General features: G+C 39.8%; 2 protein-coding genes across 2 annotated transcripts; both read right to left on the reverse strand.

The window, feature by feature from the left end:
- Positions 1-6,450: 6,450 nt before the first annotated feature.
- On the reverse strand, positions 6,451-8,053 carry LOC121969182 (homeobox-leucine zipper protein ATHB-13-like). The gene is made up of 2 exons (XM_042519138.1): positions 7,316-8,053; positions 6,451-7,179 (listed from the first exon to the last, which is right to left on the reverse strand). Exons 1-2 carry the CDS (start codon positions 7,793-7,795, stop codon positions 6,853-6,855), a joined length of 807 nt encoding a protein of 268 aa, XP_042375072.1. The 5' UTR covers positions 7,796-8,053; the 3' UTR covers positions 6,451-6,852.
- A 1,287-nt stretch (positions 8,054-9,340) lies between these two features.
- LOC121969183 (PH, RCC1 and FYVE domains-containing protein 1-like) lies at positions 9,341-21,285 on the reverse strand. The gene is made up of 9 exons (XM_042519139.1): positions 20,377-21,285; positions 15,526-15,612; positions 15,338-15,427; positions 14,607-14,687; positions 13,880-14,068; positions 11,729-13,798; positions 11,283-11,429; positions 10,157-10,440; positions 9,341-9,813 (listed from the first exon to the last, which is right to left on the reverse strand). Exons 1-9 carry the CDS (start codon positions 20,422-20,424, stop codon positions 9,681-9,683), a joined length of 3,129 nt encoding a protein of 1,042 aa, XP_042375073.1. The 5' UTR covers positions 20,425-21,285; the 3' UTR covers positions 9,341-9,680.
- Positions 21,286-26,167: the final 4,882 nt, after the last annotated feature.

A 26,167-nucleotide genomic window follows, 5' to 3' on the forward strand; every position in this document is an offset into this window, starting at 1 on the left:
AGCTGCTAGCTGATCTCCCCGCACTTCTCCTACTTTGTCCTCCACGGGGAACTTTATCTTCTGGTGGAAGGTTGAGACAACCGCTCGGAATTCGCCGAGCGCCGGTCGTCCCAAAATAACGTTGTAGGATGAGGGAGAGTCGACCACCACGAAGTTTATTGTCCTGGTCCTCCTGAGCGGCTCTTCTCCAAGCGAGGTGGCCAGCCGGATTTGTCCGACCGGCTGAACTTCGTTGCCCGTAAACCCGTAATGGGCAACAGCTCGGCTCGATCAATTTGCAGCTGATCGAACGCCTTCTTGAATATGATGTTGACCGAGCCCCCTGTGTCAACAAATATGCGGTGAATGGTGTAATTTGCTATTACCGCTTTAATGAGCAGCGTCGTGGGGCACTTCAACTCCTTCTAAGTCCCCGGTCCGAAAGTGATTTCCACCCACTTGCCCGCTCTTGGCTGCACCCGACTGCATGGATCTCCGCCTTTCTGGCTCGGTTGGAATCTCCTCCGGTCGGCCCACTAGCAATAACGCTGATCTCGCCCCAAAGTATTGCTCCTATTTTCCTCCTCCCGAGCGGACGGTCGTGACCGTTCTCTGGACGCCCGGCGATTCTCCCGGGATCGGTGCCGATCGGGTGTCTGGTGGTGTCGCCCTCGGTGCGGGTCCGGTCAACTTCATGAGTCCTACGTCTCCGTCGATGGGAGGCGACCGTTCGGCTTTCCGGAACAGATTGGACACAAAGGGAAGGCTTCGCAATCCCTCGTGTTGTGAGTATCCGTCTGGTGGAATTTGCGGAACATAGGGTCCACCTCTTCTTTGGCTTGGGCAGCCACTTCTTGTACATGCGATCCGACGTGAGGATCGAATTGCTTGACCCTCGGTCCTCGGGTGGGCCGAGCGGTGTCGCCTCGGCATGAGCAGCTTCTACCGAGTTTCCTTTTTCCGAGCGGCTTGCGCTTCTTCCACGTTTATGTATTCGTTGGCCCGATGCAGCATGTGATCATAATCTCGGGGCGGCTTTCGGATGAGCGACCGGAAGAAGTCCCCATCCACAAGGCCTTGCGTGAAGGCATTCATCATCGTCTCCGAGGTGGCCGTTGGGATATCCATCGCCACTTGGTTGAATCGCTGGATGTAAGCTCGAAGCGCTTCTCTTGGCTCTTGCTTGATGGCGAACAAGCTGACACTTGTCTTCTGATAACGCCGACTGCTGGCGAAGTGGTGGAGGAAGGCCGTTCGGAAGTCCTTGAAGCTGGTGATGGATCCGTCCGGCAACCTCCGAAACCACCGTTGAGCCGATCCCGAGAGGGTGGTAAGAAAGACTCGACACTTTACTCCATCTGTATACTGATGGAGCGTAGCTGTGTTATCAAACTTACCCAGATGATCATCCGGGTCCGTTGTTCCATTGTACTCGCCGATCGTCGGAGGCACGTAGTGCTTGGGCAGAGGGTCTCGTAGGATAGCCTCCAAAAATTGGCGATTGATCCGCTCGGGGGAGGAGTCCGCTCGGGGAGCTTTCCCCTTCCTGTCATCCCGCCTTGGCATTTCGTCTGAAGAAGATCCTCTATCTCTTCGGGCTGGTACGGCTTCCGGGGTGTGAAATAAGGCCCGATGGAATGCGACGGTGGCTTGAGGTGCTTCCGCCCGGCCACCAGACGCAGATGTTGCTTGTTGCTCAGGATTCTTTTTGTTTTTGCTCCATGAGTTTGGTGGCCCTCATCTCGACCAGAGCCTCGAGTTCTTCTGTTGAAAGTGTCACCGTGTGTTGTCGTCCAGCCTCGTCCATTGTCTCCGATCGGATGCAGGAGCGTTCCCACAGACGGCGCCAATTTGATCCTGTCCGAACCAAGAGTCAGTGGACGCTAGGCACGTGGCGCTCTCTGCTGGATCCTCGAGTGCTCCGGCGAACCTGCAACAAAACCGAGCCGGGAGGGGTATCCCGGCGACGGTCCTCCGACGCTCAAGTCAGGCGAGGAATGACAACAAGGTGGCCTCAAGATGAAGACGTGCATACCTCCGGTGAAGAAATTGAGGCCTTATATAGACCCCTCGAAGAAGCCTGGGCGCGCCAATCAAAGCAATCACCTGCATTTGACCATGCCCGGGCATGTCCGAAGGGCCATGCCCAGATATGGATCCGTCAGAAAAGGCGTCCCTGAGGCCATACTGCTACTGTATCAACCTTTCCATGATGTGACGGCAAGATCCTCCATCGTGCGATCTTGTGTACGGCCTAATCATCAGACATGCTTCTACCGATATCCCATATCCCGAGCCGAGCGCATAGGCCGCTCGGCCACCTTTTTGTCCCCTCGCCCTTATTTTGTCCGGGCGGGTTGCCCGCTCGGCTCTTTGGCCCCTGCCGTTCGGGCTCCCGGTCGGCCCTTCGATCCTCCTGCCTTGGCGTCGGACACCCAACCCCATGGATGGGTTATCTCTAACTCCGCTCAGACCAACCCGGCTGATCGGCTCGGCCATTAACCGCTTAGTCAGCCCTTCATCGGTTCTCAATCTAAGACCCTTCAGGAAGTGGGTCCCCCATTCTTACTGCCGGATCAGGTCACTTACCAGTCGACTGGTGAAAGTAACCTCCTTCAATGTCCCAAGCTTCCAATATATAGAGATAAAAGAGTTGATCACCGGACAACTCATTCCCTGCATACCAGTCGACTGACACTTCCATCAGTCGACTGGTGCAACCGTTGGACACAGCCAACGGCTACTTGGTAGAATCAAAGTTTCTGCCGACGGTCGCCAACTGTCACTTACTAGTCGACTGGTGAAAGTACCAGTCGATTGGTCACTGCTGGCTAAGCGAACAAAATGCTTTTGTTTGCTCCCAGTTGACTGCAACTTTCATTAGTTGACTGGTCCCGGTTACATACTCACACTCATCCTTTCCGGAGTTGTCCCTTGAAGCCCTCTTCCTCGGCCTTCGTCCCTCAGATGCACTTGAGCCCACGGCTCCTCTCCGTGACATCCTTCACATTGTCTTCAAGTCCGCTTCCTTCGGCTTCACTCCATTGCTCCTCATCCGACGGTCCCTCAGATACCTTCCACATCATCCTTCACCGTCTCAAGGACCCGAGCCCTAGGATAAGTTTTCCAAGCTTAGCCGCACCAAGCTCCTCATGTGTGTTTCACCAAATCCGGCATGACTCAAACACACATATCAAACCAATATGATAGCCTAACTTAAACTCTTCGACACATACATCAAAATCATGATCGTAGCGATTAAACTTAGGTTGATTGCACCAACACTCTCCCATATAATTACTATGCATTACAAAGGCGATTATAAATCATTCTAATTGTCATACTATTATTGGTTAGTCCTAGGAAAATCGTACCGGTTCCACTGTACAAAAATTTTATACAAGTGTCGAATCTTTCCTTAAATAACCTATTGTGTTCTTTAGAAGTTAAATTAGGAATCGCAAACGGAACTTAACATCATTGATTCCAAATTTAACTTATCTGTTCTTAATGGTTTAGATTTGAATCGCAAGCGGAACCTAACACTATTGATTCAAATCCACCTATGTTATTAATTCCATTAAATATTAATTTCCAAAATTAGCTTCCAGGACTGCATGGCGAGGCACATGACCTTCTTGGATATGGGAGCAACCACCACCGCCTAGACAAAGCCTTTTAAGGAAAGCTAATATTTAATTTCCTTAAATAACTCTAGGTTAACCAAAAATAACAATCGAATCACAAATTCGAAAACAAAGAAAACACAAACTCAAAAAACTAATTCGAAAAACTAGATCTAATGCCTCTTGTGTTTGGAATTCTTACAAAGAGAAATAACTAGCATGATGCGGAAAACAATTGCTAATTATACCTTCTCTTTGTATGCTAATGACTTCGAGATCTTCTGCCGTATTCCTCGTCTCATCTTGAACGTCGTGTAGGCGACGATCCTCCAAGATGAACACCACCCAAAAGCTTTCTTCCTCTTCCTCTAAAATCCGGCCACCACCACCACCACCAAGGAGAAGAGAGCAAAAGGAAAGAAAGAAGAGAGAGGGTCGGCCACACCAAGAAAATCTCCAAGCGAGAGAATAAGAGTTGTGTCTCATGAAGCCTCCTCACCCCTTCTTTTATATTACTTGCCCAAGGCAAATAAGGGAAGAATTTTTACAAAAATTAAAATCTTCCTCTAGTTTTTCCTTTTCCCTTTTATTTTTCCTTTTCTTTCCTCTTGATTGAATCAATCACCAAATCAATGGTTGGATTGACTTAATCTTGGCCAGCCACTTGCTTGGGCACCAAGCAAAGGTAGCCGGCCACTTATAGGAAGAAATAAAAAATTTTTTTATAAAATTTTACAAGAATAAATCCTCTTATAAAATTTTACAAACTCTCTTTCCTAAAGTGGATGTTAAAAAAGGAAAGTTTAAAAATTTAAAACCATGTTTTAAAATTTAAAACTTCTCTTCAAAAGTTTCCTTTTTTAACATGAATAAAAAAATTAACATTTTTAAAACTTCTCTTTCTTTTTTCTAAAACCAAGAGGATGGTTAAAAAAGAAAAGTTTTAAAACTTTTAAAACTCTCTATTAAACCATGTGGCCTAATTCAAATAAGGAAAGTGTTTAAAATTAAAATCTCTCTTTTAAAACTTATAGTTTTTCTACAAAGAGAAGATTTTAAAAATTCAAAACAACCCTCCTTGTTTGATTAATGTGGCCGGCCCCTCCTTGTTTGGTCACCAAACAATAGGGTCGGCCCCCATAGAAGAGGATGTGGTCGACCCTTGCTTGGTCACCAAGCATTGGACCGACCCCCTTCTTGGACACCAAGATGAGCTTATATTTGGATGGACTTGAGGCTTTAATGAGGCTACGACAGAAACCTAGAGGAGAAATTGGTTTTGGCCTTCCGATGAGCTTAAGTATCCCGTGTTCGCCCCGAACACACAACTCAAGTTCATCGATAATAACTCATTCCACTAGAGAGTTATTATCGCACTACCGCACCAATTTCAAATTACATTATGACCTCCTTCTTATCATGGGTATGCTAGTCTCCCTGTGTTTAAGATAATGAATCCCCACTAATTAACTAAGTTACTGACAACTCACTTAATTAATATCTAGCTCCAAGAGTAGTACCACTCAACTTCATTGTCTTGTCGGGCTAAGTTCATCTGCAGGGTTTAACATGACAATCCTTATGAGCTCCTCTTGGGGACATTCTCAACCTAGATAACTAGGGCACAGATTCCTTCTATAATCAACAACACACACTATAAGTAATATCATTTCTCAACTTATCGGGCATATTGATTTATCAAGCTAAACCTCACCCTTTGGTAAGTCAAAGAAATAAATATTAAATATATGTGCTTGTTATTATATTAAGATTAAGAACACTCACTTCCATAATAACTCAGGTTTAGTTCTTTTATTAAGTCAGTACAAAAAGAACTTACCTAAAATGGTCCTACTCAATACACTTAGAGTGTACCAGTGTAATTTATTAATGAAGATAAAATAATATTTAATTACACTACGACTATTCCGATGATTTGTTCCTTTCCATCTTAGTCGTGAGCAACTGTTTATAATTTATAAAGAACTGACAACATGATCTTCTGTGTGTGACACCACACACCATGTTGTCTATTATACAAATTAATTGAATAATTACATTTAACAAATAAATGTAGATATTGACCGATGTGATTCTTTTATTTTAAAAATAAATATTTACAAAAGTTAAACTTTTTAGTATACACTCTAACAACTATTTTATTAATATATTAGGCTGAATCACTCTAATTATCATTTAATTCTATTCTATAATTCTACACCTTAAAAACAACTTCTCTCAAGAGGGCACGCTCTCTTCTATTCTACTCACTACCATTATTCCCATCGACCCCAAATAACTAGGTAAAAAAGGCTTTCGGTCTCTCTCCGACCAGCTATGACCCAAGGTCGAGTAGTGGTCCAACCGAATCAAATACCTCAAGCTTGGTTTAGTTTTGACAATAGATCCTAAAGTTAACTCCAAGTTCTTCAACTTGATGATCTAATTCTATCAACTATTTGCAACAATTTTATGTTAATTTGTTGGCTGATAATGTATTTTTGAGGTTCCTTCTAACCCTAAATTTCTATTACACAAGCCGTCAAAGTCCTGGGTCCATGTTCATCAGATAAGTAGGCATGCCCTGCAAAGATGGGACTCCATAACCTTGGCTGGTCCCATGTGTGCCAATATTTCTTAGATAGTGGATTACAGTGTGTCATATGCTCCCAGTTTGTACCTTGAATGCAAGGCTGTGACGCCAAGTCGAGTTTTCCTCTTCCTTGTCAGAACAACCTTTACCACCAATTCCATATTGAGATTTCCCAAACAGTAAAGGCTGTGCAATAATTTTTTGGCACAGTTAAAGCGAGTTCGTTTGATCATCGAAGTAGCCAAAGGGAACTGGTAAATAAATTTACGATAAGATAGTCATAACAAAAACAATGATTAAACACACTACAAAAACCTATGATCAATCCAACTCTGTTTTATACAAGCAATGCGCACACCAAGCCTTGTGAGTGAGAGAATTGACAGCATTCATGATTGACCGGGACGTGATACTTCACCGTCAAGAATTGTTCATTTTCTTAACTTCTTCTCCCTCCCTCACTCCCTCCCTCCTGTTTTTGGATTCAAAAGAGCAGCAGCTTTCCTTTTCAAGCGTCAGTGTCCTTTTGCATGTGCTAGGCTGCCTGCCTGAGGATAAGATCAAAAGAAAAATGGGACACTTGTTGAATTTTTTTTTTCTCTCTCCCTCCCTCCCTTGTCCGGACTCCGGACGATCGACTGTGATCGTCAAGGATTAGTTATGTTGATCTGACCACGGCCAGAAGGGCGACTGATCGTCTGTGCTGCAGAACATGTGGCACAGGTTCTCTTCCTGGATGCTGCCGCCGCCGCCGCCGCCAATCTTGGCCGCCTCTGGCTTGAAGGAATTAGCACTCGGCGGCCTGTAGGAAGGAAAGAAATTCCTTCCCTGGTTGAGATCCGAAGGGCTCTCGCTGATCGGTGCTCTGGAGATCACCAAGTTGATGTCGGAGCTGTTCTCGCTCTTCATGCTGCATGATCCCTCTGTTTCCTTGTTCAGATTGATTGGCTCATAGGTCTCCTTCCCTTTGAGTGCCAACAACTGCAACTCATCATCAATTATTAACCAATTAACGCAACGGAAAGTGAAGTACCTTCTCATCATCAATCATGAATTCATGATGTGTGTAACGAACAACAACATTATTCTCGAGAAATGCTACAGTGTGAAACATTACCTCGCAGAGAAGCTTCTTGTTGTGGGCTTTGAGGGACTCGTTCTCTGCTTTAATGGCATCGAGCTGCCTCTGGAGCTCCTCGTGGTCCTTCTCCAGCTTCTTGGTCTTCCACCTGGCCCTCCTGTTCTGGAACCAGATGGCCACCTGCCTGGGCTGCAGCCCCAGAGCAGCCGCCAGCTCCATCTTCCTCTCCGGCTCCAGCTTCTTCCCCAACTCGAAGCTCCTCTCCAGCGTCCTCACCTGCTCCAGGCTCAGCCTCCGCTTCTTCTCCCTCGAGCCGTCGCCGTCCGAGACCTCTTCCTCCTCCATGTTTCTGCAGCTTCTCTTCTCGGCTCGCGCGCCCGCGCAGTCATTGGGCAAGAGCCTCAGTCCGATGTGCTGCGAGCCGATGACGGAGTGCTGCCGCCTCTCCTCGTCAGGAACATTCTGCAGCAGCAGGTTTGCGGGGAAGAACGTCGCAGGAATTCCATTGTAAGTCATCGAGAAGCCGGCCAATTGGGGTGGTCGGTGGTCACTGATCGATCGATTAGGCTCGATTGAAGGAGAAACACTCGCATGGATTTGTGGAGGAAGTGGTGGGAGATAACAATGTGTGCAGTGCTAGCTAGCTGCTAAAAAGGACAAGATGTGGAGTCTAAGTTACAGCTAAGGCGATGCAGAGTGCAACGGATTGGTGTATTTGTAGTACGGGGCGACGTCGTCATCAGCTAGCCATCTTCATGGAGTTGAAGTCCTGTCTGTCATGGTCGTCTCGCTCGGATCTCGCAGTCATATAAGCATGGCTGTGTATCATGGGAGAACAGTGGGGATTCGGCAAGGACTGTTTGGGTGCACTGCAGTTGAGCCTCCACTTGGATTGGGCTTGTACTTGTGTTTACTTGTGAAGAAAAAGACACTGAGCTTTTCAGTATTCTTCGTTTTTTGGTATTGGCGATGTGTCCTCTGGGTTACCGATCCATTAATATGGCTTATAATAGCAACACAGCCCATTATTCCAGGCAACAATGCCATATCGGATTTTAGAAGAAGAGAAAAAAAAAAAAAAAAAAAGGAAGAATGAATCAAAATTTTGAATGCCACATAATGACTTGAGACTGTTCAATTATCTCTAGAATTAATAGATTAAATCAATTAAATATATGAATTACTAAAAAAAAATATCTTTCCTTTTATTTCGACTTCTTGGACCACCTCTACACAAAAAGCGGCAATACTAGTGTGAATCACAAGCAAACAAATCGTTATATGCCCCGAAATAATGGTCATCTTGAAAGTTTGCGTCTCACGTCAAAATTTGAATTTATTTAGTGATTGGCATTTTTCATTATAACGCTGGCCTGGCCCACCGATATACAGAGCATGTAGCAATACTAAATGTAAGCATAAACTAATAAGTCGTTACGATGTCCTAGATAACAAGGGCCATTTTGATGACACTTTTGCTCCTCCATGTCCCTTTGTATAAGTACCTCTTTGTCCCTTGGACACAGTGAAGTAGTAAAATGTCCGGTTATCATCTAGACAGTTTGATTCCTAATTACGATTCCTAATTACGATATATTTATATTTATATTTATAACGTAATATATTTATAACGTAATATATTTATAATATATAAATTAATTTTTTAAATAGGACTCACAATCAAGAGAAAGGAAAGGCTCTCACGGACCGAAGGCAACAATCAACCCACAACTCATCTCTTGCCCCTCTATGATGGGCATGGTAGTAGTTTTAGAACCAGTTATGGCACCTCAAACTCAACTAGCATAACGAAATTTTGTAGGGTAAAAATGACAGGGTTTTTTTAACCTGCGATACAAATTACAATCTGGGCACAGTCAAACGTGAAATGATTATAGAGAAATAGGCAAATAACATTCCATTGTTTTAAATGTTGACCACGTGTTGCCTAAAATATTCAGTATCGACGAGAATGATGAAACATGGTTGCCTGTGGAGACAACTTACCTTCTAAATGTTCCATAGTTCATCTACCGGCAATCCAGTAACAATAAAAAAAAATGAGAAAAAGATAAAACCTTAAATTAGAAAAAAAAAATGTTGTTGTCTTCGAGCGAGTGGATGGAAGATAAACACGCATGCCAGACTCAGAGAAAGAGGAAAAAGTTGGCATGTTATTTTGTCGATGGAGTAAACAAAAGAGAAGCAAAATAGAAAAACCAACTGCACAAGCTTATTCGAGGCCGTAGAGATGATTAGCATGTGATTGTTCTTGTTCAGGCTGTAGTATTCTGAAGCAACCACCAACGAGTTATGTGCAACACCCACCGGCTGTAGGGTTATTTACATTTACCGGGGGGAAAGGGTGAGGGAGAATCCATGGATATCGGTTCTATGTCAGTCAACCTGTTCTTTCTCTAGATGCTGAAGCGGAGGCATAATTTTCACCTGCAAGAATAGTGTACGTCTCCTGAAGCCTAGACTGATTTTCTGCCCACCACTTCTCTGCTTGTTGTTCACTGAATTTTGTCCGGCTGCATATGAAAAATGGGCTGAGTTTTGTTTACAATGCATAAGAAAATATTTCAAACATTGCAATCTGAAGGGTACGGGAAAGAGCACATGCAGCTGGACCAAGTGAATTTGAAAATCTAACCAGACCGAACAGTTCAGGAACCAGAAGCAAAACTGGTTCAGTCCAACTAATATAAAAAAAACATCCAGGAGATCCAGGAGATGCAGGTAAATGAAACAGAGTATACCTATGAAGAATATAAAGTGCAAGGAGATAGGGGAGAGAACAAACCAAATATGTGCATTCTCAAAATGACAACAGAAGTCGTATGAAATATGAAATGGTTGGAACATTTTGCATACCTAAAGCGCACACGCTTGAGTGATTTACGGCCTCCATCCAGAGAAGTTATGGTTAAGTAAATGCCTGGTTCAGCTTGTTCAACCCATTCTGCAGCCTCAGGCATTTTGTCATTACCATTGTACAACACTGGATTACTAGTGCAACCATTTGACTCGAACACATGGGCAGCAAGCAAGTTAGTTGACATGTTGTCACGGGAAGAAAGTTTAGATGAATCTGGACAGGCATATTCATCATTGGATACCAGAAATCCCTCCGATGCTCTCTCAGCAATGGCTTTCAGCTGCCAAGGACCAAAACAAATTTTAGTCCAAAATCCAGTCTGTTGAATAATGCAGCTAAAACAGGCCTTTGCTGAATTTGCCATCAGAGTTCATGAGACAATGAGCAAAATAGCAGTACCTAAAGAACCTAAAAGCTGGTAAATGAGTTGTGTTGGGAACTTAACATGCATGACTTATTGGAACTGTGTATTATCAGTGATCAATGATGACTATACAGATGCCACTTCTTATTGTCTTACTTTAAGGGTATGAAAATCATCATCAAGGCGCACAATGCATATATGAGAAGAATAAATCTATTAAGTTCAAAAAACATCCTTGATAAACACAAAAAAAGATCCATCAGCTACTAGTTAGTAACAACACATGCCGTCAGTTCCATAGGTTGATCACCTTGTAAATTTTCTCCCAATAACAAGAACTTTGTCCTATAATAAAGTCCATCTAACTTATTTGGGTGGATGAATAGGAGAGAAAATGACAAGAGCAGAAATATATACTGATTTGATATCACCATGCTAATTCTACTGGCAGTCGTGTCTTCTAGATGTAAGAAAGGAGTTCTTTTGAGAAATATAGTGCATGGCTTCTCGTGAAAGTGGTCCATGAATTAGATGCTTCAACCATTTCTTTTTCTTATATAGGAATATGATTGGAAATGATAACCAATATGGATGAGATCAAGGTGGGGATTAAGCAAGCATATCAAACCAAGAAGCCCTGAAGCATACAAGGAATTTTTAGTCTGCAATAATTTATTAAATGAATAACACTAGCTGCTCTTCACCATTGGGAGCCCTGAGGTCCAAATAAGAAGAGTATTATGAAAAGCAAGCTGTACCTGTGAGGTAAGAGACTTGATAACTTCCTTTGCAGCTTTGCATTTTGCAGTTTCTTCATTTGCTATTACCTTTGCATCTATCAACTCTTTTGTTGCTTTCTGCAGTTCTACTTCTAGAATTTGTGATTTAGACATTAGCTCATCTACCTACAGAAGAAAAAGCAACAGTTGGTGGTATATAACACATCAATCATCCATACATTGCACAATGATATAGACTTCAAATAGAAAATCTTCATAAATATAAATATAATCAAGGATGGAAAATGTTTGCAATTGATCCTTTCATAATCAAGAAGAAGAAATGCAAATACTAGAAGAAATTAATTGTTAATGAGGCAAGTAACACTGGCATCCATATTTCAATGTTTCAAAAGATAATCTGCAGGCTATTTTGGTGATCCAACTTGATGCATACATAATTTGAGCTTATAATATGTAAATACCTGTGCCTGCAACTTAGCTACTTCTCGTTCTAGATCCTCAGTCATTGGCTTCGGGTCAGCAAATATCTCCAAGCATTTATGATCAGTTGCAGTCATTTTATGTACCAAGTGGGGCGGACTAGGCTTGCATGATGTAGGAGATGATGAACGAGAAGAAACTCTCGAACCAGGAACAGAAGCAGAAAATATCTTCCTTGAAGATGGTTGAAGGAATTTTGAAGAGGTTGATGAGTATAGATTTCCCAATTGATGCAGGATTGGACGGCGGACATTAGTTGATTCTTTGAAATCTCCACTTTCACCTTTAAAAGATTCAACTGAGGAGAACCTAGACTGCCCTTGCACTTTAGAACCATTTGAATCTTTGTCAACCAGTTCATCAGGAATCAGGTTTCCAATTTGATATCTTGGTCCTCTTGGTATCACGCCATCCCCTATCATTTTCTTATGCTTTGCATAGCATTCATCACATACTCGGTACGGCTTGTTAATATTTGGTGCCAAAGAAGCTCTGGTAGATTTTCTACTGCTACATGCTTTGCAAAAAACCAGCCCACAATTATAACAATTATGACGCTTTCTTCTGAAACCAAAAGGGAGATGACAACCGGCACAAGTGGACTGATCCACACTGCATACCCACTTATGAAGACATATGACAGCAGTAAAACTTACACCACACACAACACTCTTCACTTGTTTATCCTTCAAAGCTTCAACAAGAGTTGGAGTACTGCAGTCAATATTGTCGCCATGGCCTAAACGACCATTTGCTCCCTTTCCCCAGGTGTAAACCTCAGTTTTCGAAGTTAATACGGCAACATGATAAGAGCCACATGATATCTCATCGACAAAACTATTGGAAATCTTACCCCCAACACGGCAAGGAAGTTTACCATCTGATTCAGGATTACCAAGTTGCCCATAGACATTACTTCCCATTGCATAAACACATCCAGAAGTTGTTAAAGCAATAGTTATGTCGTTCCCACAAGCCACCTTACACAAGCTATCAGAAAGAGAAAGTACACATGCTGGAACAAATTGAGGTTCTCTATCACCATGTCCGAGTCGGCCTTTATCACCATCTCCCCAAGTGAATAATTTCCCTACTGAAGAGCAACCAGAATCAGATGATGCGTCTAAAATTTCAACAATTGCAGCTGTGTGCCAAACACCACATGCTGTACAAACAGTTCGCATTCCTCTCAAAGCTTCAACTTCTCTTGGTATGTTTGTGCTACTACGATCTCCATGACCTAGAGCGCCAAACATTCCATCACCAAATGTAAATAGCTGGCCAGAAGATGTCACAATAGCTGTATGCCATGCCCCACAGGACACTGATGACACATGCAGACATTCCACTGCACCACCCACTCTTTTGGGAATCCAGTGACTTGCATCACTCCCATGCCCCAGGAATCCTGAACTGTGAGTACCATCACCCCACGAGTATAAATCCCCAGACAAAGTCACAGCACATGTATGATATTCTCCGCAAGCCACAAGTTCAACATTCAGTCCACCTAAAGCATCAATAAGCTTTGGCTGGGAAACATCAGCATTGTTTCCATGCCCAAGCCTTCCTCCAGATTCCTCTCCCCAACTAAAAACCTCTCCTTGTCTGGTTATTAAAACTGCATGGCCCCTTCCACAGGCTATATTATGGACATTGAGAACTACATTTGATTCCAAGGCTCTAGGCAAAAGTGCATCCATATTAGTGGTAGATGAACTTCCAATCTTCTGCAATCCACCCCCAAGCAACCCATCACCAATGCCTTCACCCCAAATGAAAACATCACCTAATGCATCAAAACTTCCATGGCTAGAAGAGCTAACAGCGCTAGATAAACTCACTCGAACAGTATCAGTCGCAGAACCGTGGCCATATGAAACATCAGTAGCCCCTGATGAGCATGAGTAAGTAGGTTTACTTAGAGAATCTGAATGAAACAAATCCTCAGCTGGTGCAGTACATAATATCACATTGGACAACACCTTTCCTAAACCATTGGTTGGCTGGCTCTCATATTGAATATTAACTTGTTGGTCATCAATGGAATCCTCAGAAAGTAAAAAAGAGATATTCAGTAAGCAGCAAATTTATGAAATTCCAAAAGTTTACCAAGAATAAACTTGTCAAACCTTATGGAAAATATTGGTATCACTGATGGGTGATATAAATGGAGAAAATTTCCAAATATAAGCATGAGGACTATCAGAGGAACTCCTATCACCTTTTGATTCAAATCTCAACTTTCGGTAATTTCCATTTGAGATCAAAGCCCTCAAACCAACAAACCAGACTTCTGCTTCATCCTTATCTTTGCAGATCTGAAAGCGCAAATAAATGTGGAGAGTTTATTATGAGAACACACTTCAGAAAGTGCATAATCTTAATTACATGTTGCGCAGCATATTGTTGTGTGCTCAAAGCATGTACTTGTAGTTTCTTTAGGTATCTTAAGGTGTGCTTATATTTTGGAAATTATTTTTCAATTTTCATTTTCCTTTCCAAAGAAAAGAAAAAATAAGCACAATAGCACTTCGACAAGAATAAGTATAATTGAAATGAAATATTTTTATGCATAGGACAATTGATCTCCTGTAGAACTTAATAAACGATACAGCTTTTCTTTTAGTCATACCTATTTTGTAGTAAAATTGCTATGAAGCATATTTCATAAATGGTTTTTCTCTTCAACAAGAATGGGAATGGGAAAAAAGTGGTATTTCTTTTTCAAAACAAACACAGGTTTAAATACATACTAGCTGCCAGAGGGGAAAGTACAGACTGTTACTTCTAGAATATAATAACAACAAATTAGTCCAACCAGGAGGTAAAAGTGAGAAATAATAAAGAAATGCATACCAAATCAAGTGATCTGTCATTGTATATGAGTGAAAATGACTGGTATTCTTTATCAGGTTGTGGATACCGCTGAAATATTGCCTGAAAAAAGTTGAAATCTACAATTGTTCTCATGATATCACAGAAATTCAATAGCGTCGTTGTTTAATCAAATAAAAAAGAACCTTATAAAGTCATTCATTGCTCAAAAACCTAACATGTCATGTCCAACTATTTGGAACTGACTAAATGGATTTTCTGCTGCAATCGTTTCAAAATAAGTAATATCCAAGTGTTTTAAGTCGCTTTTATTTATGCTAATATTCTTCAGTCTATTATTACCCTATTCTCATACATTTAACTCTTAACTTATTCAACTTGTCTAAACACGAAATGCCAGTCATCTATGACCATATTTATATCTTCTTAGCTTTTGTTCTCACATATTATTGTCTATCAAGAGTACAACTTACTCCTGAATGAAAAAACATACGCATAACTTCACTATAACTTTTCATGTGCTGTCTTTTGTTGCTCAACAGTCAATGAATCGTCAAGTATGACTGGTGACTACAATTATGTGTCTACAATTCCATGGGAGGAAGAAACAAGAAAAAGGGAAGCTGATGTATATTTATCTATCATATAAAAACTAACAGTACGAATAATGTACGATGCAGTCTCTTGATCGATGATATAGGAAAAACATGATAGTCATACAAATTGCATAAAGCTATATGAAATAAACTCACAGTACGTTGCCCAGGTATAATTTTTGAAACTTGGCTAAGTCTAATTTGCTTCTCATCGCTTCCAGAATACCAAATAAGTGTTGCTTCATCCTGAAAAATGAACAAGACAAAATAATCAGATAAGTGAATTACACCAGAGTATCCTATAATTACTTGTTCAACCCATGAATCATACTGAAACAACTTACATTAGAAAGATGAAAAGGACAGAATTTTGGCTTCCCTCTTCGACCATACTTCAATAGATATGCTCCTTTCTTCAAGGCTGTGATTGCCTGGGCAGTGTGAAGAATTAGCATCAATAATATAATAATAGCAATCAGAAAGGGGTGGGTCCTATTATATGAAATTGCACTTGTGCTTTGCACGTAAAATGAAATGAAAGAAACTGGGTTTACAATGACAATAAATTGAGCAAAAGATCAATGTTTAACAATTTGCACCAAGAAATTTAATTTGCGAAAAATCAGATTAAATTGTGCTTTCTTACATGATGTCATCAATATGGATCTGCACAGCAAAATTGAGAATTATGTGGCACAGATTACTAATTGAACTAAATTAAACATGTATTTTTATAAGCATCAATATTTTCTGTAGAAGGTCCCAAGTTGTAACAATTAGAATTGTATGAGTACCAACAATTTACCTAGCTGTGATTGACATGATTTCAAGTTGTCACTGTTGTTCATAATTGATGTTTCTTATTCTATTTTTTTTTCTCTTACTATCCCTACAATTAAAAATAATATTAAATTCTTATATGATTCAAATAGACATTTTTTTCTCTTACTATCCCTACAATTAAAAATAGTAGTAGATTTTTATAAGATTCAAACAGATATCACCATGAACGGAATATGCTAATGATCAAAATGTCTTCAACTAAGACTATAGCAAGAAAAAATACTCCAAATTTCACTGCTTAATATTATTGAAAGTCAAAAAAAATATTGATCATCTATTTGTTAGTTCTTTATCCAGAAATCAATTAGGTGAGGAGTTAATATAGGAAATATGTAATTTCTTTAGGATTGATGATGTTGTTGGATAGTTGTTGATCTTGATACAACGACATAGGGGCTGGTCAGTCACCTCGTTGAGCAATTGATGGCACAAACCACTGAGGCATTAGTATGGAAACAAGGATCTAGCCCCAGAAGGTTCTCGACACACCCTTTTGATATTGAGATACCCCTTTGGGTGATAGGCATACCTTTCGTGGTAACATCATCACTGACTTAGTTTTGTTGATCGTTGACCTTATATCATCCGTCATCGAATCGCCTCTTTGGATGTCGACACGCCCTTCAAGTAAGCTTATGCTTTTGGATAAGAGTTTTAACATCAAGGCGAAGGCAAGCCTTCTCTCCTTAAGACGACATTGCCCTGCTTAGTACTAATGGTTGATCGGCAATCGCATCTCAAGATACAACAATCTATGACTCAAAGTAAGAGCACCCCAAATTTCGAGTCTTGGCAAACTTTCAAAGCCTTGAAACTCTTTAGAGAGGAGAGGGAGAAGAATTCAATAGGAGAACTCACAACTTGAGTATTCGGCAATTTGAGAGTGGAGTCTTGTGACCTTTATATAGTGATGGAGAGGTAGTGTCAACAAGTGTGAAGAGCAATATGAATGGAATATTTCCATTAATGGGAAAGAAGATAAATCTCTCTTCTATTCTCTCTTCTCAACCAAGGGTACTCATTCGATCCCACATGTCATTTGGCTCGCAAGTGAGTGTCAATTGGTACGGTCATTCTTTCATGCACAATTAATGCACATCTTAGGATTCCCTTGATTTTAATCTCACACAAACTAATGTTCACACATACTCAAATTAGTATTCATGTGTCCACGTACATGGACCATGTTTGTGTATGAGCTTATGTGTTCCTCTAATCAAGCCAAATAATATCACGATTTTCTCCATAACTCAAACAGTTTTGGATATTAATTTCTCATTCACCCGACAAACTGATTTACGGCGGTCTACTCACAAACTAGTTATCCATATCCTCATTTGATCAATTAGTTACAAAAATGAATTTCTAATAGATAGTATCTCTGTGTGTATTTAATTATTTTTCTCTTCCCTTTCAACCTACCATACACCTAGTCTTTTTACTAATATGTTGTATATCTAGCATGCATATATGACATATATGGATAAACAGTATTCACATGTTTTAATATTTCAAAAGTTGGGTTACTTGCATAGATCTAGGTCATGATTATTCAATTAAAAAATATTTTTTCTCTAAATATTAGCCAGATAGGATACAAGCAGGTTGGTTGAAATGGAGAAGAATGAGGGATGTTCTTTGTAATTATAAAATACATTTAAACCTTAAAGGGAAGTTCAACAAAACGGCGGTTAGACCTATTATGTTATACGGAGCTGAATGTTGAGCGATGACTCGGGCACACGAGCAAATGATGAAAGACGTAAAGATGAGGATGTTAAGGTAGATGTACAGACATATGAAGATAGACAAATATGAAATGTATACATTGAAGAGAAAGTACAGATTGCGTCTATTAAGGGAAAACTTCGAAAGACACGTTTAAGAGGTACTAACATCTACTTGGATGACCAATAAATACTCCAATTAGGCTATGTGAAACTATAATAAATACACAGATTAAACAAGGAAGACCTAAGAAGACTTAGGTTAGCAACAATTAAATATATTAAAAAAAATTAAATATAAATGATGATATAATAAGGGATAGAATACAATGACATAGAAGGATCCATATAGCCGACTCCACCTAGTAGGATAAGACTTTGTTGTTGTTCTTGTATTAGTCAGATAAGATCTTAGCTAGGGGAGGTAAAGCATAAATAGGTTATTTACATTGAGTGGAAAACAGGACTAGAGCATAGTGTCATTTTTGCTCTCCATTTCATTCCACTCAAATGGGTGGAAGAGTGAAGCAACACCAAAATCAACCCATTGAACACCAAAAACTTGGATGAAATTGATGAAGACAAAATCGATGGAGGGAAGAAGACAATTATCTAACACCGAGAAACACTCTCACACAAAGATTAAAAAATCATAATTATTATTGATTGCAAAACAACAATGATTACACGGACTTTAGACATTTTTCATAAACACGACTTTAAAGCAAATAAGAAAATAAATAATTCAAATCAAAGGGGTCTTGCAATTGAATAATTCCCTTAAAAAATAACTTAGCTATCTAAGATACATCGTTGGTCTTCTTGCATATAATAAAATGTGTCATTTTCTAAAATAAGTCTACCACTACTAAAATATTACCATAGTTCAACTTGGTGTACACTAAACGTAAGATGAAATTTATGCTAAAATAAAAGAGGTCATGGGGAATAATAGCCAATGTCATGGGGAACTTTTGCGATCTAAACACATAGATGAGAATGGTTTGTGGTGTCAATCAGACAACCATTGATGACTACATGTGTGATTTAAATCACTTTGTTGGATAGCAAGGAGGTCGGGGGCGCACAAAGACAAGGAGAGGACACGGGAGCTCAATTAGAATATGATCAAAGGAGAATTGTCATGGGAAAAGTCATGGGTGAGAATGGTAAGGTAGCTTGAGGTTTGAGGAATAACTAACACTGAGCTCCAACCAAGAGGCTTCAACTTTGAAGCCAATTGACACAACATCAAAATTGAAGCGTCAAACCGTACATGAGCTTGGACCAGATTGATGAGGCAAAGAAGATAATTACCTCACTATGAGGAAAACTCAAGCACCAATATTGGAAAGTAAAAATTATTATTGATTGCTAGAAGACAATTACAAGTACTCTGAAAGGCAAATGAAGAAATAAATAATCTAAATCAAGAAATACACTAGACTATAATTGAGACAAATTATGCGCTAATTATTTATCAAATGTGAAAATGTCACAACCCTAAATATGATTTTCCATTTAATTATTACTTGCAAATATAAAACTGCTAGAACATCAACACTAACTAATGTTGAAGTTGCTAAAATTGGAGATCCCAACAAGAACTCTCAGATCAATCAATGTCCAAGACAACTTCTAAACCAAGTAAGATCTATTACAGGGTTGGAGTGCAATAGTCATCAATATTGGAGATGAAATGGAAATTGTCTGGTCAAAGTGCGGCCATCTATACTGAAGATGATGTGAAAATTGTAGATCATAGAAATTTTCTTCAAATGAAACAGAAGTTCGTTACATATGTCGGGATGATGGTGTTATGGCAATTGGGAGGTATAATATTGAGGGTCCTTTTGGCATTCAAGGAGACAGTCATCTGGATAAAAATAAGAGAGAAAAAAGAGATTCCTACAATAACATAGTTAACAAAGGTTTTGAAGAAATGATGTATTACCAGAAATATGTTTTTTAAGCATTTTATGATCTACAACACTAGTAAAATAGCTTGCAAGATATTCTGGACATGCCATGAGACCTCAAGAATATTTGAATAACCTTAAAGGCAAACTAAAAGAGCAACTGAAATATATAAAGCATATCCATGATGGCATACTACTCCTATTCTAACTAGAAAAAATCTTTTAAGACATTCAAAATCACCCTTCTGCTGCTTATATTGAAGCGTCTTCTTGAAACTTTATCTTGCTTAGCATTAGTTAAAGTCTTACAAGGTAAATCCAGTCTCTGCTAATTAACCATGTTCACCAAGATAAGTTCATTAAAGAAATCCTGCAGTTCAAATATTCAAGGACATTGATCCACAGATCCATTCAAAACCTTAGTAGCTTGTAGAATCAAGATAGATCCTAGGCTAAAAGATCTCAAGTTCCTCAAATCATAAACTAATGCTGATTACATCTCTTGGATTCTTAACAATGAAATCCACATTACTTAAATCCAACATTGAAATCAACTCTTTCCATGTAAATTTTAATTGGGTATTCTAGCAAAATAGATTACAATGCATTGTTTTTCTAAGAAGCCAATACAAATAAATTAATCACAGTTCAGGCAAAGAAATACAGGAATTTAAAAAATAAAAAAAATTAACTACTAGAATGCTACCTGTTCTACATCCCTCTCAATGGGACCATTTCTTAAAGGATCTGCCATTCACCTACCACTACCAGCGGTAAACAACATATGCACAAAGAACAAGCCTTGTCTGCATAGCGGCAAGAAGATATTTTGCATCTGCATAGAACCTTCCACGGCCCCATAAACGAACTCACAAGATCTTTCGTTTATGGAGAAAAAACACACACATTATAATTCACAATATTTGGCCGTGAGTAATGACAGAGAAACATGGCACGTCCATTGATCCAAACCAAACACACACTCTGCTGCAGACCAAATCAGTAGCAGCACGAACTTTTGTGTCAGCTCGAGCTAAGGTCTTCCAACTTCAATGTATTGCAATGCCGCACTCTTCCGTCCCACGATGCAAATGAAAGCAAAGTGCCGAACAATCCTGAGAGGAATTCCTAGTTCCCAGAAGCCAAGCGATCTTAGTGGAACAAACCACAACAGAAATAACTCAGAGATCTTGACGGAAACCCTAGAAAGTTGGTATTTCCCAAAATGAAATCCCAAATTCCCAAAGGCAGCGCGAGATGAACAAGGCCTCGATTCCAAGACAATGGGAGGAGCAGTCGGGAATGCCCTAACGTACGACGACAGTGCTCGAAACTGGGTCACCAGGCAGGGAGAAACGAGAGCAATTGATCGGCGCCGCTTACAGGGGACGTCCGCGGGGACGAACCGCGATATACTCCAGGATCTACGCCCGCACGGGAAGGAAGAAGCTTGGATCGAGAGCTCCGCCGCCCGACGAGGAAAGAATGGAAGCGAGCGAGAGAGAGAAACGCGACGAAGAATTCAAATGCAGGGGCTTCACCTGCGATTTGCTAACGTGCGCCTCTGCAAATCTCTTCCCCTCTTTCCGGAAATTAAAAACACGTCTGGCAGCTAAACCCCGTTAGAGCTGACATCAATGCGCATTATATAACAGTCGATGTACGCGCACCGAATTCCGTTACCCGAATTTGTCTCCTCTTTGATTCCCAAAGGGGTCCACCCCGTGCGCTTGTACAGTGACCGAATCGGTACGAGGAGAAAAGTTTGGGGATGTGAGACGAAGCAGTTGTTCTTACTCATTTGTGGTGGGCCACACCTGCCATTTCATTATTAAAGATGGAATAAACGCTGCGCGAGTGTATAAAATAGTAAGATTAAATTAAGGAACGAAAACTAGGTAACATTTCGGGTATACACTGTGAAAAATTATCCCCTTTTCATTTTTGGAAAATGGAGTGTGAAAGTTGAAAAATAAGAGGAAAAATACACATTATTCAATATCTTTTGACAACTTTAATGCAAAATTAATTTTTTTAAAATTAATAATTATCTTAGCGTAATGATATTTCTGAAAATTTATATGACCATATGAATGTTTAAATTTATATATTATTCTTGAAAAAAAATGTATGTTGTTTAATTCTATCATTATTGTTGTTCTAAGTAATTCATATAACTTATTATTGATTATGAATACTTAAATTTATATAATAATACTATTAAAAGAATTTTAATCTTTCAAAATAGAAGATGCTCAAAATCGTTTTCTGGGGGTATTTCTAGTTTAGTTTTCTATAAATTAAATTTATAAATACCTATTTACTATATAAAATATTTTTTAAAAACAAAATCAAATAAAAATAAATAAGAGTTAATTATTTTCTATCACCAACACAATAACAATTTGCTTTTCTATTAAAGGGTTTTAATTAGATTGATGATTCAGAGACCACATCTCATAACACTTGAAATATTTAGTATGGTATTTTTCCAAAAAGAGCAAAATTTTTAAAATGTTTACCATACTTTATATTTTTTAAAAAATATTTTTTCCTTGAAAAAAAATAAAATGTAAAAAAAAATTATTTCCATCGTTCGCTCGATCGTGATCACTTAGCTTGGCCATCTGGATGTGTGACCGCTTGACCTAGCAACACGGTTGCTTGGTGGCCCGCGCACTACCACGACTACTCAGGCTGGGGTGTCTGGCCTTGCGGCCTAGCTAGCCACGCAATCACCTTGGTCGCACAACTTCCCTTGGCCCCTTGACCTAGCCGCCTAGCCTCGCAATCGCGGGGGCCTACCTTGTGGCTACTTGGCCTCACGATCGCAAGTAGGACTGTAAATGAACCAAGCATTTGTAAGTAAGCTTGGTGTTCAGTTTGGTAAGAGTTTGTTTATGTTCATTCAATATACACAAAATTAATTAAATAAACAAGCTTGAACAGCTCGTTAATTTAAACAAGCAAGATTGAACACATATGTGTTTAGCTCGTTAACGTTTGTGAACAACGTTCATGAACAATGTTCGTGAATAACGTTCATGAACAATGTTCACCAACCATATTTATTAATAAAACTATTTTTAATATACTAAATAAATAATAAAATAAATAAAAAAATTTAAATTATCAAACTCAATAACCAAACAAACAATTAAAAATTTTAAACAATAAAGCAAGTTTGAATTTAGAGCCCGTTAATATCTAAACAAACTAAGCTCAAACTAAGCTCAAGCCAAGCTTGAATTAAGAGCTCGATAACATCTAAACGAACCAAACTCAAGTTAAGCTTCAAACAAGTTCAAGCTCATAAAAAATAAACCAAGTCAAACTTAAATAATCATTTCAAAAGCTTGGTTCATTTTAAGCTCTACTCAGTTTGATTCGATTACCTTACCAAACAAGGTTAAACATCCCGAAGCTCAGCTCGGCTTAGCTTGTTTACAACCCTAATCGCAGGGCCTGGTCTAGTGGTCATAGGGCCTGGTCTCACGCACGGCCTCCTGGCGACTTGGTCGAGCAACCAAGCCCCTTGGTTGTTTGATCGAGCAGCCAAGTCGAGTGATCAAGTGGTTCGATAGTGTGCCTTCTGATGGGTCACATGAGATTTATTTTATAATATTTTTAATAAAAAAATATTTTAGGAAACAAGTGCATATGAATCCGATGTGATGCAGCGATCTCATTCAACCCCAAAAAAAAAACTTGTCTAAGGATCTAACATGATCAAATATAGTTTCGATGAGATCCAGGTTTGACCATACCAACTCGAATATCGATACCATCCCTAGCTCAGCTCCGAGTCTCGGCATTATATCCCTAGCTCAAATATAGATCTTGGTATTATCTCTCTGGCTCAACCTCAAGTCTTAGTTACATCTCTCAATCTATGCTCCTGACACCATCCTTGGCTCAGCTCCAGGTCTTAGTATTATCTCTCTAGCTCAATTCTAGGTCTCAATGACATCTCTCAGTATTGGCTCTTAACATCATCCCTAGCTCAACCCCAAGTCTCAAGGACATCTCTCAATCTCAGCTCCCAATACCATCCCTACCTCAACTTCAAGTCTTGGTCTTATCTCTCAGTCTCAGCCCTAGGTCTCAACTACATCTCTCAGTCTCGATCTTAGATCCGAGGTTAGTCAATTCCCAGGGCCACTCTTCATCAATGTTATCTTTTTTCATCCTCAAGACTGGCCTACGTCTTACATGGGCTCGTTGAAAATACTACGGGTGTGTTTCGTTTAGGGATAACACAAATAACCAAGGTTATCCACCTACAGTAATCCCGAATAATCGTGTTTGGTTTGAGATTTTTTTAGATTTTGAAGTTTTTCTCGATTCCGAAACGTTAGCAAATGTTATCAATCTCGGCATCGACCCCAAAATTAGAAAACCATCGGTCACCCAAGGTTTTCTCAATTCCAGATGTTAAGTAATTTTTTCCTAAATTACTCTCGAAAGAATCAGAGCACAACAGGGTGGTGCGAAGCTTCATGTGGCATGTGGTGGAGCGGTGGCCGGAGATGGCAGTGGCGGGTGACAGCAGTGGGTGGCGACAGTGGGTGGCGGGCGGTGTTGGATCGGCAATTGGGTTGTGCGGAGGTGACGACAAGCAGTGCCGTTGCATTCCTTCGCGAATGTAGATCGCTGCGAAGTTTCGTGGGGGGCAAAGGTGGCAACAACGCAGTGGGCGACAGAGGTGGTAGCAGCTACAATGGATGGTTGTAGGCAGCACAGGCAGGCAATAGCCCGCTCCAAGGCTGCGGTGGCCGACGGGCGGCAAGCGGCGACACTCGGAGGAGGAGGAAGATGACGACGGTATTTTTTTTTTGAACTTAGATATTTGATTAAAACTTTAATTAATTAAATCAATCAACTCCTATCTATAGTTGGAATAAATTAAATAGATATAATCTAAAGTCCAATAAAATTATCTAATAAATTCTAAAATAATTTTAAAAAAGTTATCCAATTTTATTTAAGTATATATATCACTAATAATAATAATAATAATAATAAACTAATGATAATACCTTAAAATATCACACTAGCTAGGTTATATATCTAATTAAATTGAACCCTGATTATATAATTATTAGGTCATCATATAACCAAAATTATACGTGATAACTTAAATCAAACAAACTCAATTATGAGGTTAGACAAGTCCAGTTCCCTAGACGCCCCTCCACTAATATGTGGCGTGGGATAAATGGAGAGACAACTAATAACCATCTAATCTTGTCCCCTCATTGACCTCTACAATGATAATATTTCTACTAATGTGGATATGCTGACATCCATGTAAGCACTTACAAAAGTAGTGACAAAGGGTCTGATTTCTTCCCAACTCCACCAAATTTTATTTGGTTTCTCCATCATCGTCCTTAACATACCACCTCAAGTAAATCCTAATTCAAGCATCAAAGTGACCTGTTGAGTTCCATCTCTGATTTAACCGCATCTACAATATTTGACAAGAACACCATGAAAATTATAAAATTGCAGTATGCCCTTGTAAAATTCTGAAACCCTTTGAGAAAATGACCTATTTAATATTTTGAGTTCTAAACACACCAAAACAAAAAACCCTTATATACATGGGATTGGACACGGTGATGATAATGCTATCAAAAGAAAATAATTAATACATGCGGTAAGCATGCAGCGATGATATATAGGAGAGAATATAAAGCGTCAGATGATGAAAGCCTGGAACGGGGCTTTTCCCAATAAAAAAGATAGTGACTAAGGAATATAATTTTTCAAGCATGCGGTAGCAATTAAGGACATCACCTTCAACCTAAAGCAGCTACAACTGTGTCAGACATCATAATTTAGCACATATAAAGAGCTCATAAAAGGAAACGACCCCAACCTTCAGCCCTCACATCTCATATCATCATTTGTGTGTGCTGTAGTCTGTAGACCTTACTTCCCGGCTGTATTTTCCCAATGTTTCATTCCCTCCACTAAATCTTGTCATCACTGTCTTTGAAAAGGATGGCAATGGCGATCGACTGTAACTCGACGTAGTAGATAATTAAGACTCACTCAGCATCAGCTTCAAATTTGACAGCATGATCATTTCGTGGAATTATGTCATTTGGAGCCTTGTCATGCAGCATTGACACACACTGAGACAATTGTGAAGATTAGTAACTATATATATATATATATATATATATATATATATATATCCACGCTAAGTGTAACAGTGGCATTGGTAATTAATTCCTGCAATCATTGAGGGAGTCAGTCTCTGAGTTGGATGTTGCAGTTGACATGCTGTTGAGCTCATGAGCTACGTCCATGATCTTATGCTCCATATCCTCCAACGAACAGCAACCTCATCTCTGAATTTTCACATGCTGTCTTTCTACTGTTCGACGCAGGGTCTCCTCTGTCCTCCTCTCTCTCTTTCTTTATTGCCCTCGTCTCAAATCGCATCTCATTCGGTAGATCGACTAAAATGAAGAAGCTAAGCATCA

The sequence above is a fragment of the Zingiber officinale genome, chromosome 4A, assembly GCF_018446385.1.
Source record: "Zingiber officinale cultivar Zhangliang chromosome 4A, Zo_v1.1, whole genome shotgun sequence".
Taxonomy (NCBI): Eukaryota; Viridiplantae; Streptophyta; class Magnoliopsida; order Zingiberales; family Zingiberaceae; genus Zingiber; species Zingiber officinale.

Excerpts from the sequence above, each read along its gene's own strand:
- LOC121969183 (XM_042519139.1), bottom strand. The coding sequence starts at position 20,424 with ATGGCAGATCCTTTAAGAAATGGTCCCATTGAGAGGGATGTAGAACAG. Across the intron at positions 15,613-20,376 it reads TTGAGAGGGATGTAGAACAG|GCAATCACAGCCTTGAAGAA; the intron begins GTAGCATTCTAG and ends CACACTGCCCAG. Across the intron at positions 15,428-15,525 it reads GTCCTTTTCATCTTTCTAAT|GATGAAGCAACACTTATTTG; the intron begins GTAAGTTGTTTC and ends TTCATTTTTCAG.
- LOC121969182 (XM_042519138.1), bottom strand. The coding sequence starts at position 7,795 with ATGACTTACAATGGAATTCCTGCGACGTTCTTCCCCGCAAACCTGCTG. Across the intron at positions 7,180-7,315 it reads ACAAGAAGCTTCTCTGCGAG|TTGTTGGCACTCAAAGGGAA; the intron begins GTAATGTTTCAC and ends GATGAGTTGCAG.